The 14,645-nt window shown below is 42.8% G+C and overlaps 1 protein-coding gene across 5 annotated transcripts in view; it reads right to left on the bottom strand.

Annotated features, from left to right (window-relative positions):
* Nucleotides 1-228: 228 nt before the first annotated feature.
* Nucleotides 229-14,645, bottom strand: part of FBXW11 (F-box and WD repeat domain containing 11) — a 97,777-nt gene continuing 83,360 nt past the window's right edge. For all 5 annotated transcript variants that reach the window (XM_081906295.1, XM_081906294.1, XM_081906292.1 and 2 more), the window contains 8 exons: nt 12,924-13,061; nt 11,191-11,309; nt 9,224-9,473; nt 8,309-8,427; nt 7,291-7,401; nt 7,098-7,176; nt 6,041-6,228; nt 229-2,755 (listed from right to left, as the gene is read on the bottom strand). In XM_081906295.1, coding sequence (XP_081762421.1) covers nt 6,067-6,228; nt 7,098-7,176; nt 7,291-7,401; nt 8,309-8,427; nt 9,224-9,473; nt 11,191-11,309; nt 12,924-13,061 — 978 coding nt within the window. In that variant the 3' untranslated portion in view covers nt 229-2,755; nt 6,041-6,066. The remainder of the gene's footprint in view (nt 2,756-6,040; nt 6,229-7,097; nt 7,177-7,290; nt 7,402-8,308; nt 8,428-9,223; nt 9,474-11,190; nt 11,310-12,923; nt 13,062-14,645) is intronic.

Consider the following 14,645-nt stretch of genomic DNA (forward strand, 5'->3'; position numbering starts at 1 on the left):
AGCAATGCCTCAGTTCATGTGGGATTGTGAAGCTGCCATTTGGCTCAGATCTACCAATGTTTTATCAAGACATAACTCTACTTTTACTATCATTTGTGTATATTGGAGATGGTAGGATTGATGACAGAAGCCCATTCAAAACTACACAGGAAACACAAATTTCAGCCATTCAGAATCAGAACTTGATTGAAGTATAATAATGTTGGGTTAGTAATATGGACAAAAAGGTGTTTAGAATTTTTTTATTAAGCACATTCCACAGTACAAAGCCTTATATCATGAACAATATCTGTACAATTCAACAGTTGTCCAATAAGCTGTTCATACACAAACTTTCCAAACAGGTAACTGGCAAACATAATTACAAGTTAGAATAAGACTATCCCAGTGCTTTGAAACATTAATCTAGCAGTAACATACAGCTGCTCAGTAATGATTAGCGAAACAAAGTCCAGAGTACAGCCAGGATCACTATCATTAAATCCCAGGAGCCAAGCTCCCCTGGGTGCCAGTCACAAACTCCACAGCTATGTTACACCAAGCACAATCAAAAGTAGTTTAGGCTGCATCTTCAAATACCATTATTTCCCATGGAAAAAAAACATGAATTTCATCTTACACATGCATTAAAAAAGGATAGTTTTCCATAAATACCTTTTTCTTCTGGGCTGCAATAGAAAGTCTTTCACATGACAGCCATTCAATGACAATGGGGGGGGGGGTTCCATTCATATTACAGCTATCATAAGACAGTTGTGTGACTGTCAACCATATTAAAAACCGAGAACACGGGAAAGGCATCCTCTGATGGATTTGATCATATCCATGTCTTAAGTCTTTGAAGCAGTGCTCCGAGGGGGGAAATTCATGAATGCAAAAAGCAGTTGATTTGTAACATCTAGGAAGGCAAAGAGTGGAATACCAGAAGCAGATCAAAAAGTTGCGCCTTTTGTTCACATCTCACGTGTGCTTTCTTTTGACTGACAAGTTGGCAGGTGTGTGCAAGTGAAATATCCAGCCGCAGCTGTTCCACTAAAATAAGCGATATTCATTCATTGGTCTTTTTTTTAATATTGGTTATCAACATTCCTTGACCCCTCAACCAAAAGAAAAAAAGGAGAGGGAAAGAGAAATCAGGAGTGGCGGCAAAGGAAAAACAAATACAAAACCATATGACTAAGGAATGACAGTATCCATATCCATGCCAACTACACAGTTCTTAGACCATCCAGTATTATATTTTATTAGTTAATAATTTTCAAAACTAGCATTAAGAAGAAGCCACTAAACAATATTGCCCAGCAATAACTTAAAAAGATGAGAGAGAGACTAGGAAGTTTGCTTTTGTACAAGGAAGCATATGACTAACTGCCACCACCAGTCATACTTTTAAAAGAGAAGACGTTCCAATGACACGCTGCCGTAATCCGCCGGGTTTCTCAACAGAACTGTTAAGGAACACAGACCATCTCTCTTACAAGATCACAGTGGAATTGCAGTTTCTGCTTCAGTTCAACACATAAGCATGGTAAGATCAAGGACTATCTGAATGGATTGTAAAAGTTGTTTCCAGGTATGCAACTTTGGCCAACGGCTTAAGATGGTTTGCAAATATTGCAGCATGGAAAATCAGAACCACTTTTAACTTTATTTTTTTTTCTTAAATTAAAAAAAAAAACGTTATTGACGCTTAACATTAAGATGTTTCGCCTCGTTTTTTCTTCTTCTTTTTCTTTTTTTTTAAAAATCCCAATGGATACCAAAATCCTCCTATTCACAGAGAAATATTTCTAAAGCAATTCATCCCAACCCCATTATGGTGCCAGTAGTTAAGAATGCCTTGATGCTTAAAAACTTATTCCTTGAAATCTGCATACAGTATCAGGAGACCCTGACTCCCAGCACTTGGAGGTTACAATGTTTATGTACAATATATCTACATGCTTATACAGTTACGGTATTGGAAATTATGAGGCAAGCACACATGAAGGATTCGACTATACCAAACATGAGGAGGAGGAGGAGGAGGAGGAGGAGGAGGAGGAGGAGGAGGAGGAGGAGGAGGAGGAGGAGGAGGAGGACGGCTGTAGTACAAAGCACAATTAAAAGAAAGGACAGTGCTGTACACCTAGTTTAGATACTCTAGCCCAATTTACAATCGTTAAATTAAAGCAAATTACTGTTGCAGAAATAAGTAAACAATCATCCAAAATATTACTGATCCATTCAGAAATATCTCTATCAGTCCAATTGATACTCCTAGCCCACAGAAGAGGATCCGCATCAGTCGTGGAACGTAAAGTCTACAGGAGGAGGGTGGCTTTGAGAGCAAAGCCCTGTACATTCTGGGTATGTTTGGCACCCACATTTCACTGAGAATGTTTTTCTTCTTCAGAGTCAGATAAAAGTGCAAAGCAAATATAAATTAGGCCAAGTCCTTCCTTGACATCTGATTTACTCCTGGAAAAACAAGCCATCAGTTCAGTGTATATGGGCAATTTACTCATGAAGCTTTGGGTCTTGCATTGCAGTGAAGGACAGACTGAATTTCTTCTAGCTGGACTCAGTGAATTCCTAGTCAATTTCTCAGAGGAGACCAGACTGAGTGGAGGAGGACTGGAAAAGGTAAGTTTAGATATAGACTTGTGCTGCTTTGCATCTACACAGCATCTAGAACCACTTCTGACTTTAGCGGTGGCTGATGTCTTCAGGTGTGTAATTGCCAAATGTCCAGTAGTTCAAAGACTGTGGAATCCTAAAAAAGAAGAAGTCTGAATTAATTTCAACAGTCTATAGTTGCTTACTGTCAGATTTTAGGCAACGGTGCACACATCCACAAGCACCACTGGTCAGTTGTCATTTAGGGAACTCTTTGTTTCGGATGTTCTGCTTTTTCAGTGGTATTTCACCACTCTTTAAAGACATAGTTTATCTGGCAAGTACTTTTAAATTCCCTAGGGCTGGCTTGTTTTTGGTACAGTGGTACCTCTGGTTAAGAACTTAATTCTTTCTGGAGGTCCGTTCTTAAGCTGAAACTGTTCTTAACCCAATGTACCACTTTAGCTAATAGGGCCTCCCGCTGCCGCTGCACGATTTCTGTTCTCATCCCGAAGCAAAGTTCTTAACTTGAGGTACTATTTCTGGGTTAGTGGAGTCTGTAACCTAAAGTATCTGTAACCCGAGGTACCACTGTACTTTATTTAGTTATTTGTCATTTTGTCCACTTCTAACCAATACATTCTGTGGCTGATATTTGGCTGGTGAGATGGTGTCTTCTCCCATCTTCCAGCCATGCTCACCTGACCCGCAACTGATGTCGTATGACATCAGGTGTAAGCCAGGTAAAGCAGTGGCTGCAATTTTCCCCAATTTTTCCTCTGCAAGCCTAGCAGGGACCAGCTCCCCTTGGCAGCTCCTGAGCAGAGCCAACCCGTCAAAAGCAGGAATGGTGTGTTATGAGGAACAAAAAGCTACAGTGAAGGGGAAGTCAGGAGACATCTATAGGGCTATCTTGTATAAAAGTGTCCTTGTGTCCACACAAGACAGCTCTGGATCTAGGGCATTATCAAGAAAGATTCAACTGATTTAAAGGAAGACCTTTTAATGCAGGCAAGAGTTAAGTTCTCTCTGCAATATTACAGGTATATAATTGCAGTGCTTTATTGGCTCTCCTGAAACTAATGCAACTTACTGAAATTAAGCACAAAGTAATTAAACCTAATCTTCTATATATTTTTTTCTTCCCAAGAGAGGCAAGCTTTGGTGCTCAGTTATGGACATGGGAGTTTCGCCGCTAAGAGGCTAAAACATTTTTTATTTTATTTTCCACTAAAGTGTTTAAATAGCGGATTATATTAAGATTATCATATGGTAACAATTTTGATCCTGTTACAATAAAAAAAGGAATTCAACAGAAGGCAATAAAATTCTCTTATGGCCAAGAGCGCCAGGGTTGTCAGAAATGATTGACTTTAAAAGGCATATTCATTTGGGACAACGAGAAGGGAAAAGGTGCAGGATTTGGTTAAAAAGTTAGAAACCTACATTACTTGAGCTCAGCACATAAAACGGCTCCTCTATCATTAGTAGTATTTGTTATTTTACAGCTTTATAAAATGGAGCAACATTTCTGCCCTGTGATGTGGGAAACACTGCAGAGAATAGGAGGCTTCTTTAAACAGAGCCTGATCACTGGCAGTCCGGCACAATCCACTTGGATTGGCAGTGGCTCTACTCTCCAGGGAAACCTGCGACCCTCCAAATGTTTTTGGACTCCAACTTCCATCAACGCCAGCTAGCATGGACAGCAGGCAAGGATGATTTATTTTTATTTATTTCTATACCACCCTGCATCTGAGGATCACAGGGAAGTTTACAATACAAAAACACAAAAGTACCATATTTTTTGCTCCATAAGACACACTTTTTCCCTCCTGAAAAGCAAGGGGAAATGTGTGTGTGGCTTATGGAGCGAATGCAGACAGGAGGCAGGCGGGGAAAGTCCCCAACACATGCTCCACTTTTTGCACTTTTCTGACAGCTGTTCAATGATGTGCCTACCTCTCTCTCGGAGACACGGCTTTATGTTTCCAGGGCAACTCAAGCCTAAGCCAGGGTTTGGAAATTGCCCAAGGCCTGTAACAGGAAAGAGGTATTGCCTACAACTGCCCCCCACCCCCATCCACAATTATCTCCTGTTGTACATGATCCCCACAACCATGGCAGATCATGCCTCTCAGATGACTGATGCCCAATAGGAAAGCATGGGAGTGAAATCCTTTCACTGGTGTTTCCTCACTCCTCCAACATGTGCCTCTAGCCCATGGGGCTGGATCCGGCCCAATCGCCTTCTCGATCCGGCCCACGGACAGTCTGAGAAACACTGTTTTTACATGAGTAGAATGTGTCCTTTTATTTAAAATTCATCTCTGGGTTATTTGTGGGGCCTGCCTGGTGTTTTTACATGAGTAGAACGTGTGCTTCTATTTAAAATGCACCTCTGGGTTATTTGTGGGGCATGGGTATTCATTCTTCCTCTTTTTCCAAAATATACTCCAGCCCCCCACAAGGTCTGAGGGACAGTGGACCTGCCCCCTGCTGAAAAAGTTTGCTGACCCCTGCTCTAGCCAAATAACACACTGTCTCAAGGAGCCTGGGAAGGGGACATTAGATTCCCATTCCTTACAATTACTGTCCTCCTCAAAAAAGTATGCCTCTCATTTGAGGCATATACACTTCTTTGGGGAAAGCGGGGTAGAGAGGAGGAGAGGTGTGTTTATCACTCACAAGTTTTTGAGCATACCCTAGTGATAATTCTCCTTGTCCAGTCGCACCTTAGAGACCAACTAAGTTTGTTCTTGGTATAAGCTTTCGTGTCCAGGAGAGACCTGGTCTTAATAGAGATATTGGAGTCCTGTCTCTTTACATATGTTAATCATCTGCATACCACCCCTTGCTTTGTCGTTAAGTCGTCAACAGGTTTACCATACCCATTGAGTCAATCACCCATCTCCTACTACCATCCTGAGAAACCCCCCCCCTCACTATATATAAGGGTCTGGTGACTTCTGTTTCACTGTATCTGAAGAAGTGTGCATGCACACGAAAGCTTATACCCAGAACAAACTTAGTTGGTCTCTAAGGTTCGAAAGCACGTTAAAGTGCAAGTAGATAAATAGGTATCACTCCGGCGGGAAGGTAAACGGCATTTCCGTGCACTGCTCTGGTTTGCCAGAAGCGGCTTAGTCATACTGGCCCCATGACCCGAAAGCTGTACACCGGCTCCCTCGGCCAATAAAGCGAGATGAGCGCCGCAACCCCAGAGTCGGCCACAACTGGACCTAATGGTCAGGGGTCCCTTTACCTTTAAGGTGCTACTGGACAATTTTTTAAAAAATTTTTTATCTAAAGATGGTTTGCACTTGTCCTACTGAAAAATCTCACTGAAAGCATGAACAAAAATTCACTTTTGCCAGGCCCACTGCCAGGGCTGGCGGTCTAGTGGATACAAAAAGGGCATCCTTAAAATAGCAAAGCTTACCTTGGAGAGCAGTACATTGCAGACTGTTATCTGGAGATGTAAGTGTATGTTCTTGATGGAGAGCGTGTCTCATTTTGTGCATTGGGGGGCACATTTAAAAAATCCCAAATCAAAATGGTATCATCATGGGAACTACTAATGATCTGAAATTCATCAAATTGGAGTCTAAACACACGTCCTGAGTGTTCCTGAAAAATGGCAAAAGAGTTTGCAGTTAGGAGGGCAGAAGACTCTGTTTATCGTGTTCATACTTGCACTCAAATATTCATTTCCACTTGTAGTTGGAAGGAAATATGAATGCGACAATCATGATTTTTATAAAATGTTAGTCAAACTCAGAAAAGGCCCCATTGAATTTAATGTTAAGTTAGTCACATTCATTTCTGCATTGCAGGGGTTGGACAAGGTGACCCGTAGGGTCCCAATTCTACAATTAATTTCAATGGGTCTACTCTGGGTTTGACTAACATCAGAAAGAGCCTCATGAGATAAAGGATTTCTTAAAGGAAGGAGGAAGCGTGTAGGTTATCATTCAGAAGACAAAGGGACTGCAGTAATTTAGCACAATAGTGACACCTTGGGACATTTTAGAGACTAATCAAGAAGAGCTGGATTTCACACACTCAACATGCCAAATATTTGCTTTCAACAATTACTGCATCCATTTAATTGGTTTATTTAATTTGTGTACCACCCTGCATGTGAAGATCACAGGGCAGTTCACGATCTAAAATGAGAACACAAAATGCACAATAAAATGCACATGTTTAAAAGGGAATAGAATGCTAATCAGCAAAAAGCCTGGTTAAAGAGAAACGTTTTCACCTGGTGCCTACAGCTATGTAATGAAGGTGCAAGGTGAGTCTCCCCGGAGAGGGAATTAAGAAAAACAGAGAGCCACCGCAGAAAAGGACCGTTCTGGTGTTGCCATCCTCTGGCAACAACACACCAAATTTCCACTCCATTACAAGGTAGTAGATTTAGAAACAAGCAGACGAAAGTATGGTCAACATGTACTACTGTTGTACAATAATATCTGTATAGCTAATGTACATACCACCAATGTACGTAAGCATAGTGTACTTGCTGGGGCACGGGGGTCAAGAGCAGCTTGCAAGTCCCAAACTTTGATTTTGCTATGAAGCAAAGAGAGAAAAGGCAGTGAGAAAACTACAACACCCTCCGAGTACTAAGAACCACCGAAAACCAACCTCCCAAGTGAAAACAGAACTTTGCTCTCAAGCACATACCCATCGTAGGCTCCGCTTACAATCCTCTTGTTATCAAATCTGATGCACCTAACCAGTTCTTCGTGACCTTCTAGCACTCTTAAACAGGCCCCGCATTCGATATCCCAAAGCCTGAAAGAAGGAACACGTACAGCTTTTTCAAAAAAATAAAAGCAACAACGCATTTATTCCTTCTTATATACCTTTTGCAATTTCCATCACAGCTTGACCTGATTATTTCTGAAAAGGCTATACTCAACACAATATTGGTTGTGGATGCTGAATCACTTGGGGGCCACACTGGACAGATTCCCTGGAGTAGGGCTCACTACCTCCCTCTCGCACCAGTGGTTAAGCTTGATTACTTGGCTCAAAGTAATTTAATGTACTAAGCAGAGCTTGCATTAAGACCATTCTTCAAAACGGTAAGTGAGTTTCCATACAGCCTTTGCCTGTCCCAATTGCTTTTGACCCTAGCACTGTCTCCCCTCTCAGCTGATACTACTGGGGAAACCCAGCCAGTTGGAAAGGGTATAAATAAATAAACAAATAAATTATTTGTTGTTGTTGTCGTTATTATTATTTGGCCAAACTCTGTGCAACACTGGCCATACATAACAGGCCAGCAGCTTTGTACATGTGCAATGGCATCTTCCTCTTCTAGAAGCTCACCTGCGGCCAACTGCTACTTGCACCAGGGGATCAAATTTGTGACAAACAGCTAACCGAACTAAGAATGGCTGAGAAAAGCACACAGATCCCTTGGAGGTGGTCTGAAGGCAGGTGAGGCTGCCACCTAGTTGAAGCTAAGCATTCCTGGGTCTGATCAGTGCCTTCCTAGGAACTAGATGTGTATCACCCAGATTCCACAATGGAAGAAAGACAGGACAGGCCATACATAAAAAACAAAACCTTTAAAAAAATGAAATCCAGCAAGATAAGACGACAAAAAACTGGAACCTGGTAGTTAAATGAAAATGGGGTTGCAATGAAACAATACTGTTTCCATTTGTCTTCACAGATTCCACCCACCCCTTACCTAATGGTATTGTCTGATGATCCACTCACAACAAGCCGATCCCTATACTGCAGGCAGGCAATGCCTCGCTTGTGCCCATTAAGAGTGCGAACAAATTCACATGTGCTTGTGCTCCAGACCTAAGAGGAAAATAAATATTTAACTGCAAAAGATATAATGGCAATTTGGCACATTTTGAAATTCTGCATTAAAAGACAGAGATGAAATGAGATGAAGGCAAAATACAGTTTTCATTCCGAAAGCCTTCCCTTTCCCCCCCGACTATAGATCACATTCCCCCCCTGGGAAGATTGGAGGGGGGCCACATATGCCAATGGTGGGCGTGGTCAGAGGCCAAAGTAATGGATGTGACTCCAATCTTAGCACATTGGGCTATATTTCAGCTATGCAAAAAGTCAGAGGATTCTACACACCCTGCCCGCCATCTCCCCATCCTTCATCTAGGCACACACCAGCCAAGCAAAAGTCCTTGAGGAGAGGATGTGCTTGGGGAGAATCTCAAGGGCTAGGCAGAGAGAGCTGGAAGGTCACAATCTGCCCCGGGCAAGAATAAGGTTTTCCCCACTCTACTCTACTTAACCTCATGACAACAGTGTGATACAAAGGGAAATATCTAAAAAAAAAGCTTAAAGCCATTAAAGCAGCCTTTCTCTACAGCGAGTTCCCAGATGTTCCTGAACTACAACTCCCATCATTACTGGCCAAGCTGGCTAAGGATGATGGGAGTTGTAATCTAACAAGATCTAGGGGCCCCTGGTTGAGAAAGGCTGCATATGGGGAATGTCAGATATACAACCACTATCCTTAGAAACTACTTTAATGGATGTTTCAGCAACACGTCAGTCAGAGACCAAACTTATTCTCCCATAACTCCTTTCTGAATTTGCTATTTTGAGAAACTGGTTGTCCACTTACTTTAATGGTCCTATCACCAGAAGCAGATACAATATACTTGTCATCGAAGTCAACGACGTTAACAGCCGCCCGGTGGCCAACTAATACGCGGCGCAGAGTGATGTCAGTCGGTGAGGCCATATCCCAGACAGCAATAGATCTGTCCTTGGAACAGGTTACCATTAAGCCATTGCTGAAACGCAAGTGGAGCACAGCCTCGTTGTGATGAATCAGTGTGTTGAGGACTTCACCTGTGTTCACGTCCCAAACTCTGCAAAAGCACAGATACACACATCAAATCATTTGAGATCAAATGCTATGCGATCAAAAGCTAGTTTCATGGGTGGTGGTACTGGTGAGCCTTTAATTGTTTCAAACCACAAACTGCTAAATATCATCAGTAGCAGGGCATCATTCTTGGAAAGACACACCACCGTCCATCTCCATGTTCAAGTGCTCAGAAAGCCCTGTCCACAGCGGTTAATATCACATTGGTACCTCAGGTTACATATGCTTCAGGTTACATACACTTCAGGTTACAGACTCTGCTAACCCAGAAATAGTGCTTCAGGTTGAGAACAGAAATCGTGCTCCAGCGGCGCGGCGGTAGCATTAGCATTAGCTAAAGTGGTGCTTCAAGTTAAAAACAGTATCAGGTTAAGAATGGACCTCCAGGACGAATTAAGTACTTAACCTGAGGTACCACTGTAGTAGTAGTAGTAGTAGTAGTAGTAGTAGTAGTAATAATAATACCTTTATTGTCAATGTACAACCTGTGTACAATGAAATTAACCGAGCCTCCCTTCCCCCCCACACAAACACTCAGTCTCATTGCACTCTGTGTGCTTTTCGCACAACACACCAACCCCAAAAGTCAGTTGCACTATATTATTTTCCATTCAGCAGCATAACAGCCCACGGATAGAAACTGTTTTTTAGCCTGTTGGTACAACTGACTATACTTCTATATCTCCTGCCCGAGGGTAGAAGATTAAAGAGGTGCTGGCCGGGGTGTGAATCGTCCCTGAGCATTTCCCTCGCTCTCCTAAGGCAACGATCCCTTGCGATGTCATCTAGCGGGCTCAGGGGACAGCCCATGATATCATGTGCTGTATTCACCACCCTCCGTAAAGACTTTCTGTCCGTGGCTGTCAAGCCAACGTACCACACTGTGATACAATATGAGAGGACACTTTCTATTGTGGACCAGTAGAAGGAGGTCAGCAATTGTTGTTTAACATTGTTCTTTCACAAGACTCTGAGGAAGTGGAGTCTTGGTTAAGCGAGGGTGGTTAAGGCCCATTTGTTGTTTAAAGTCCCTTTTATAGGGCTGCTAGGAGACAAAACCGCACGACTAGGGGCAGACCCAGGTCCTGAAAGCAATGTTGGCTCTCAAACTGCTATAAGCCATCGGGATGATGTAAGGCAGCAGTGGTGTGTGGGAGACGGGTGCTTAGCCCTTCCTCTATGGAGCTTCTGTAACTGTCTTCCCAAGGTCTCCCCCAAATTCAACATATTGGTTGTATTATTGGGAAATGTGGCTGGCAGAAGAAGGTTATGTCTTTTCCTCATGCCAACCCATTATCCTCATCCAACAACATTTTAGGTGTCGCACAGAGACTGACGTGTTTCTGCAATCGTAACGACAGAAGCCATAATTCACAGTATTTAATTAATCTGTTCTGGGGTTTTCCCCAACTCTCCAAAACAGATTTACGGGGTCATGCAAGGAGAGGAGGAGGGCAGGGATGTTCCACTGCACAGCTAAAAGTCCTTGTTGTGCTGGCAGAACTGCTTAGTTGGATACAGTCCTTAATTGGCTTGTAAACCCAGGACTGACTAGTACTAGGAACATGGGAGAATCTAGAGAATTCCAGATTTAGGTGGGCAACCCCTCTTTTCTCAAGAAAGGTTGTACTTTTCAATGGCTGTCAATTTCCCCTTTGCATCATCCTTCTCACCAGTTTCGCAGCTACAAAAATGCTCACCTCACAGTGGAGTCAGAAGATCCAGTTACAATTACTCTTTCATCATATTGCAGACAGAGAACGGAGCCAGTATGTCCTGTTAATACTTTCAAACATTCCAATCCTGTTTTATCCCAGATCTGCCAAACAGAAACCCAAGAGAATTATATGACTGCAGAATCACTATCTGTAAAGCCATGTCAAAATGAGTCCACAGTCCCCGTGGACATGGGTTTCCCCACTTGTTTCTTCTATACTTTCTATGCCTTTCCGGAAATGCAGAAATACATAATTCACCTGAATATCTGAATTATAGCTTTGTGCAGAGGGAGGTTTGGGTTTTTTTTAAAAAAAGAAAATCACAGAATCCTGACTGCCATTATTCCTTAATACCCCAGCATTACAATATTTTAAAGAAAAATTATATTCTGGCTCCCCTGGTTACAAATAAGCTTGAGAATGCACGTGTGGTTTTTGCAGAAGTATCAGAAAGTAGAACTGGGTAAGATGGTGCAAAAGTGACTTAATTAAGATCTATAGTCCTCTAATGGCCCCCAGTCCCCAAACCTCTTTTCTCCTCCTTCCCAAACACTGTTCATGTGTTCACACATTCCCAACTGCATGGGGAGCACGCTTGTTTGCCTTGTATCTTCTGCCACATTCCTAGCAGCTTGTCAATGCCACCCTCCCCATGTTGAGGCTCAACATCCGCAGAAAGGTCACATTCACTATACTCCCTATAGGGTGCCCATGTCGCTTAGAACCCTGAATGAACAGTATGGGGAGCCTATACGAGCCTCCCCACTGTAGAGTTTCAGCCTTAGCACATCGAGGGGCTGCGGAGACAGGCCGCCAGAACACGATGAAAGGGACAGTGCCAATGAGCACGTTCTCATTCTCCTCTCTTGTGATGAGGAATGCTTAATTCAAGGAAATGAGGCAGACTACAAGCACAGATTTTTTTGCATGTGTTCAAATTTTTTTTTTTCAGAAAGTATATATAGTATTCATCTGTGTTATGCTCTGACGTGCTCTCATACTGTGATAGCTGCCTTGGGCATACTCTTTTAAATTGAATAACAGGGTTTAATATATGCTTAAAGGTAAAGGGACCCCTGACCATTAGGTCCAGTTGTGGCTGACTCTGGGACTGCGGAGCTGATCTCACTTTATTGGCCGAGGGAGCCGGAGTACAGCTTCCAGGTCGTGTGGCCAGCATGACTAAGCCGCTTCTGGCGAACCAGAGCAGTGCACAGAAACGGCGTTTACCTTCCCGCCGGAGTGGTGCCTATTTATCTACTTGCACTTTGACGTGCTTTCGAACTGCTAGGTTGGCAGGAGCAGGGACTGAGGAACGGGAACTCGCCCCGTCTCGGGGATTCGAACCGCCGACCTTCTGATCGGCAAGCCCTAGGCTTTGTGGTTTAACCCACAGCGCCACCCGCGTCCCTTAATACATGCTTAATCAATAATAAATACATAAACCTCTGGAACAAAAGAGAAATTTTAAGAATTACATCCTGCTTTTTCAGATCTGCTCTTTCTTCTTCTTGCGAAAAGCAGAATGTAGCAGAGTTCAATGGGCAGCATGTTGTATTCTAGACTATTAGTAAGGGCTCAAGACTTCTTCAGCTACAACCAAGCAATATTCTACTTTTGTGCTGCAATGAATCATAGAATTGTAGAGTCGGCAGACGTGAACAAATGATCTCACCAGAAACAAGACGAAAAGTAGTCAAGAAAGGCCTTTTTACCTTAATGGAGTTGTCCCTTAAGCCACTGATAATCTTCTCATCATCATACTGTAAACAGTAAACACCTTTACTGTTTTCAGAACGGCATTGAATTCTTTGCAAGTTGTGCCTTCCACATCGCCAGTTAGACTCTATAGTCTAAAAGAGACCACAAAAAAGGGGGTGGGTGGGTGGGTGATGTAGAATCCCGACACGTTTTCATATCACACATGTTTAAGACTATGTTACAATTCCATACCCACTTACCTGGAAGGAAGCCTCACTGAATATAATGGAACATGAGTAGACATGTCTATGAGTAGATATGAAGAGGACTGTTCTCTAACTTATCCCAAGCCTTCCCTTAACCCCCCTCAGAGTTGTCATATCAGGCAGAAAGCAGCATCTGAGTTAATGAACATAGAATTCTGTGGCAAAAGACGATTCAGTCTGCAAACCCAGTTTGTCCAAAGGAAAACCACACGTCTACATGCAAGTCACTGTAGTGTGAGACACCTAAATGCCAGAATTAACCTGGAAAGAGAACTATGTGATAATTTGAACAGATTGGCTGTTACAGCAACCTGAGAGGTAGGAGGGATTTTTAGAATGGGAATCCAAACCGGTGAGCTTTTGCCCAATCTCTAACTTGCAATATTAACAGTGGACTACCCTGCTGCTGCATGTTACGTTTTCAACCCAACTTGCACCATGGGGATTAAAAGCAGTGGATTTAATGGAAGGGTCATCGTAAGCAACTCTCAGCCCAAACGCAGACCCTCTATTGAAGGTTAATTCCTCTGGGCAATGCCACAGGGCTGCTGTAAACCATTCAGAGCCTACCCTGAAATATTCAGTGTGGTACCACAGGCCTTCATGGTCACTGTCTCACAGGAAGAGTCTCTTCAAACCTGAAATACTGAGAGAGTGCACTGAATGTTCTTAGGCATTTGCATAATCAGGACTATTTTTTAAATGTGTCTGTTTTAAATAAAAACGGAGAAAGCCCACAACTCTTCTTTTTGCTGCGATATTTTGGAGGGTGGCCAATCTTGGGTTATGCTAAAATCTTGAATTTCTCCCCCAATTTCTATAGGCAACTCTCACTTCCATTCCTAGGGACATTTTAAAATAATCTAGGGCTGTATTCAACACTGCAGCTAGGCTTGCACAAGCGACATCTGTGCACCATACAAAACTTGCTCTTCTTCGCAAGTCCCCTTCACCCCTCTATGTGCCTTCAAAATGAAGCCAAGGGGGTGTTGGGGAACACTCCAGAGCAGATTTTGGGGGTGTGAGGGGCAGGGAAGAGGGGAAGTCCCACTGCACAAGTGGAACTCTGCTTGCACAGTGTTTCACGCAACCCTTAGTATTTATTTATGCATCACCCATCCAATTTGCTGGGAGGTTCACACAGACACATAAATAATTCCAGGTGTGAACTATGAAATGGTTCTCTGTACCTTTTTTATATCTATGTGCCTCTTTTGTCATCCTCTTTTGCTCAATTCCCTGGGAGGGAGAAAGAGAAGGGGAATAATGGAGCACAATTCAATGGAGGAAGAGGCATAGAGAAATAACTGCCTCCTGTACCCCTTGTCTTGAGTCTTCACTAGCCTTTTCTGCCTGCCAAATAATCAGTAGCATTTTGTTGTGCCATGACCACACCTTCTTCTTCTTCATCAGTAACTTTCCACCAGACTGCTAATTCCTCTCTCTCCCCCAACTACCTGCTTTTCTTTT

This window comes from Podarcis melisellensis, assembly GCF_964234715.1.
Source record: "Podarcis melisellensis genome assembly, chromosome: 3".
Lineage (NCBI taxonomy): Eukaryota > Metazoa > Chordata > Lepidosauria > Squamata > Lacertidae > Podarcis > Podarcis melisellensis.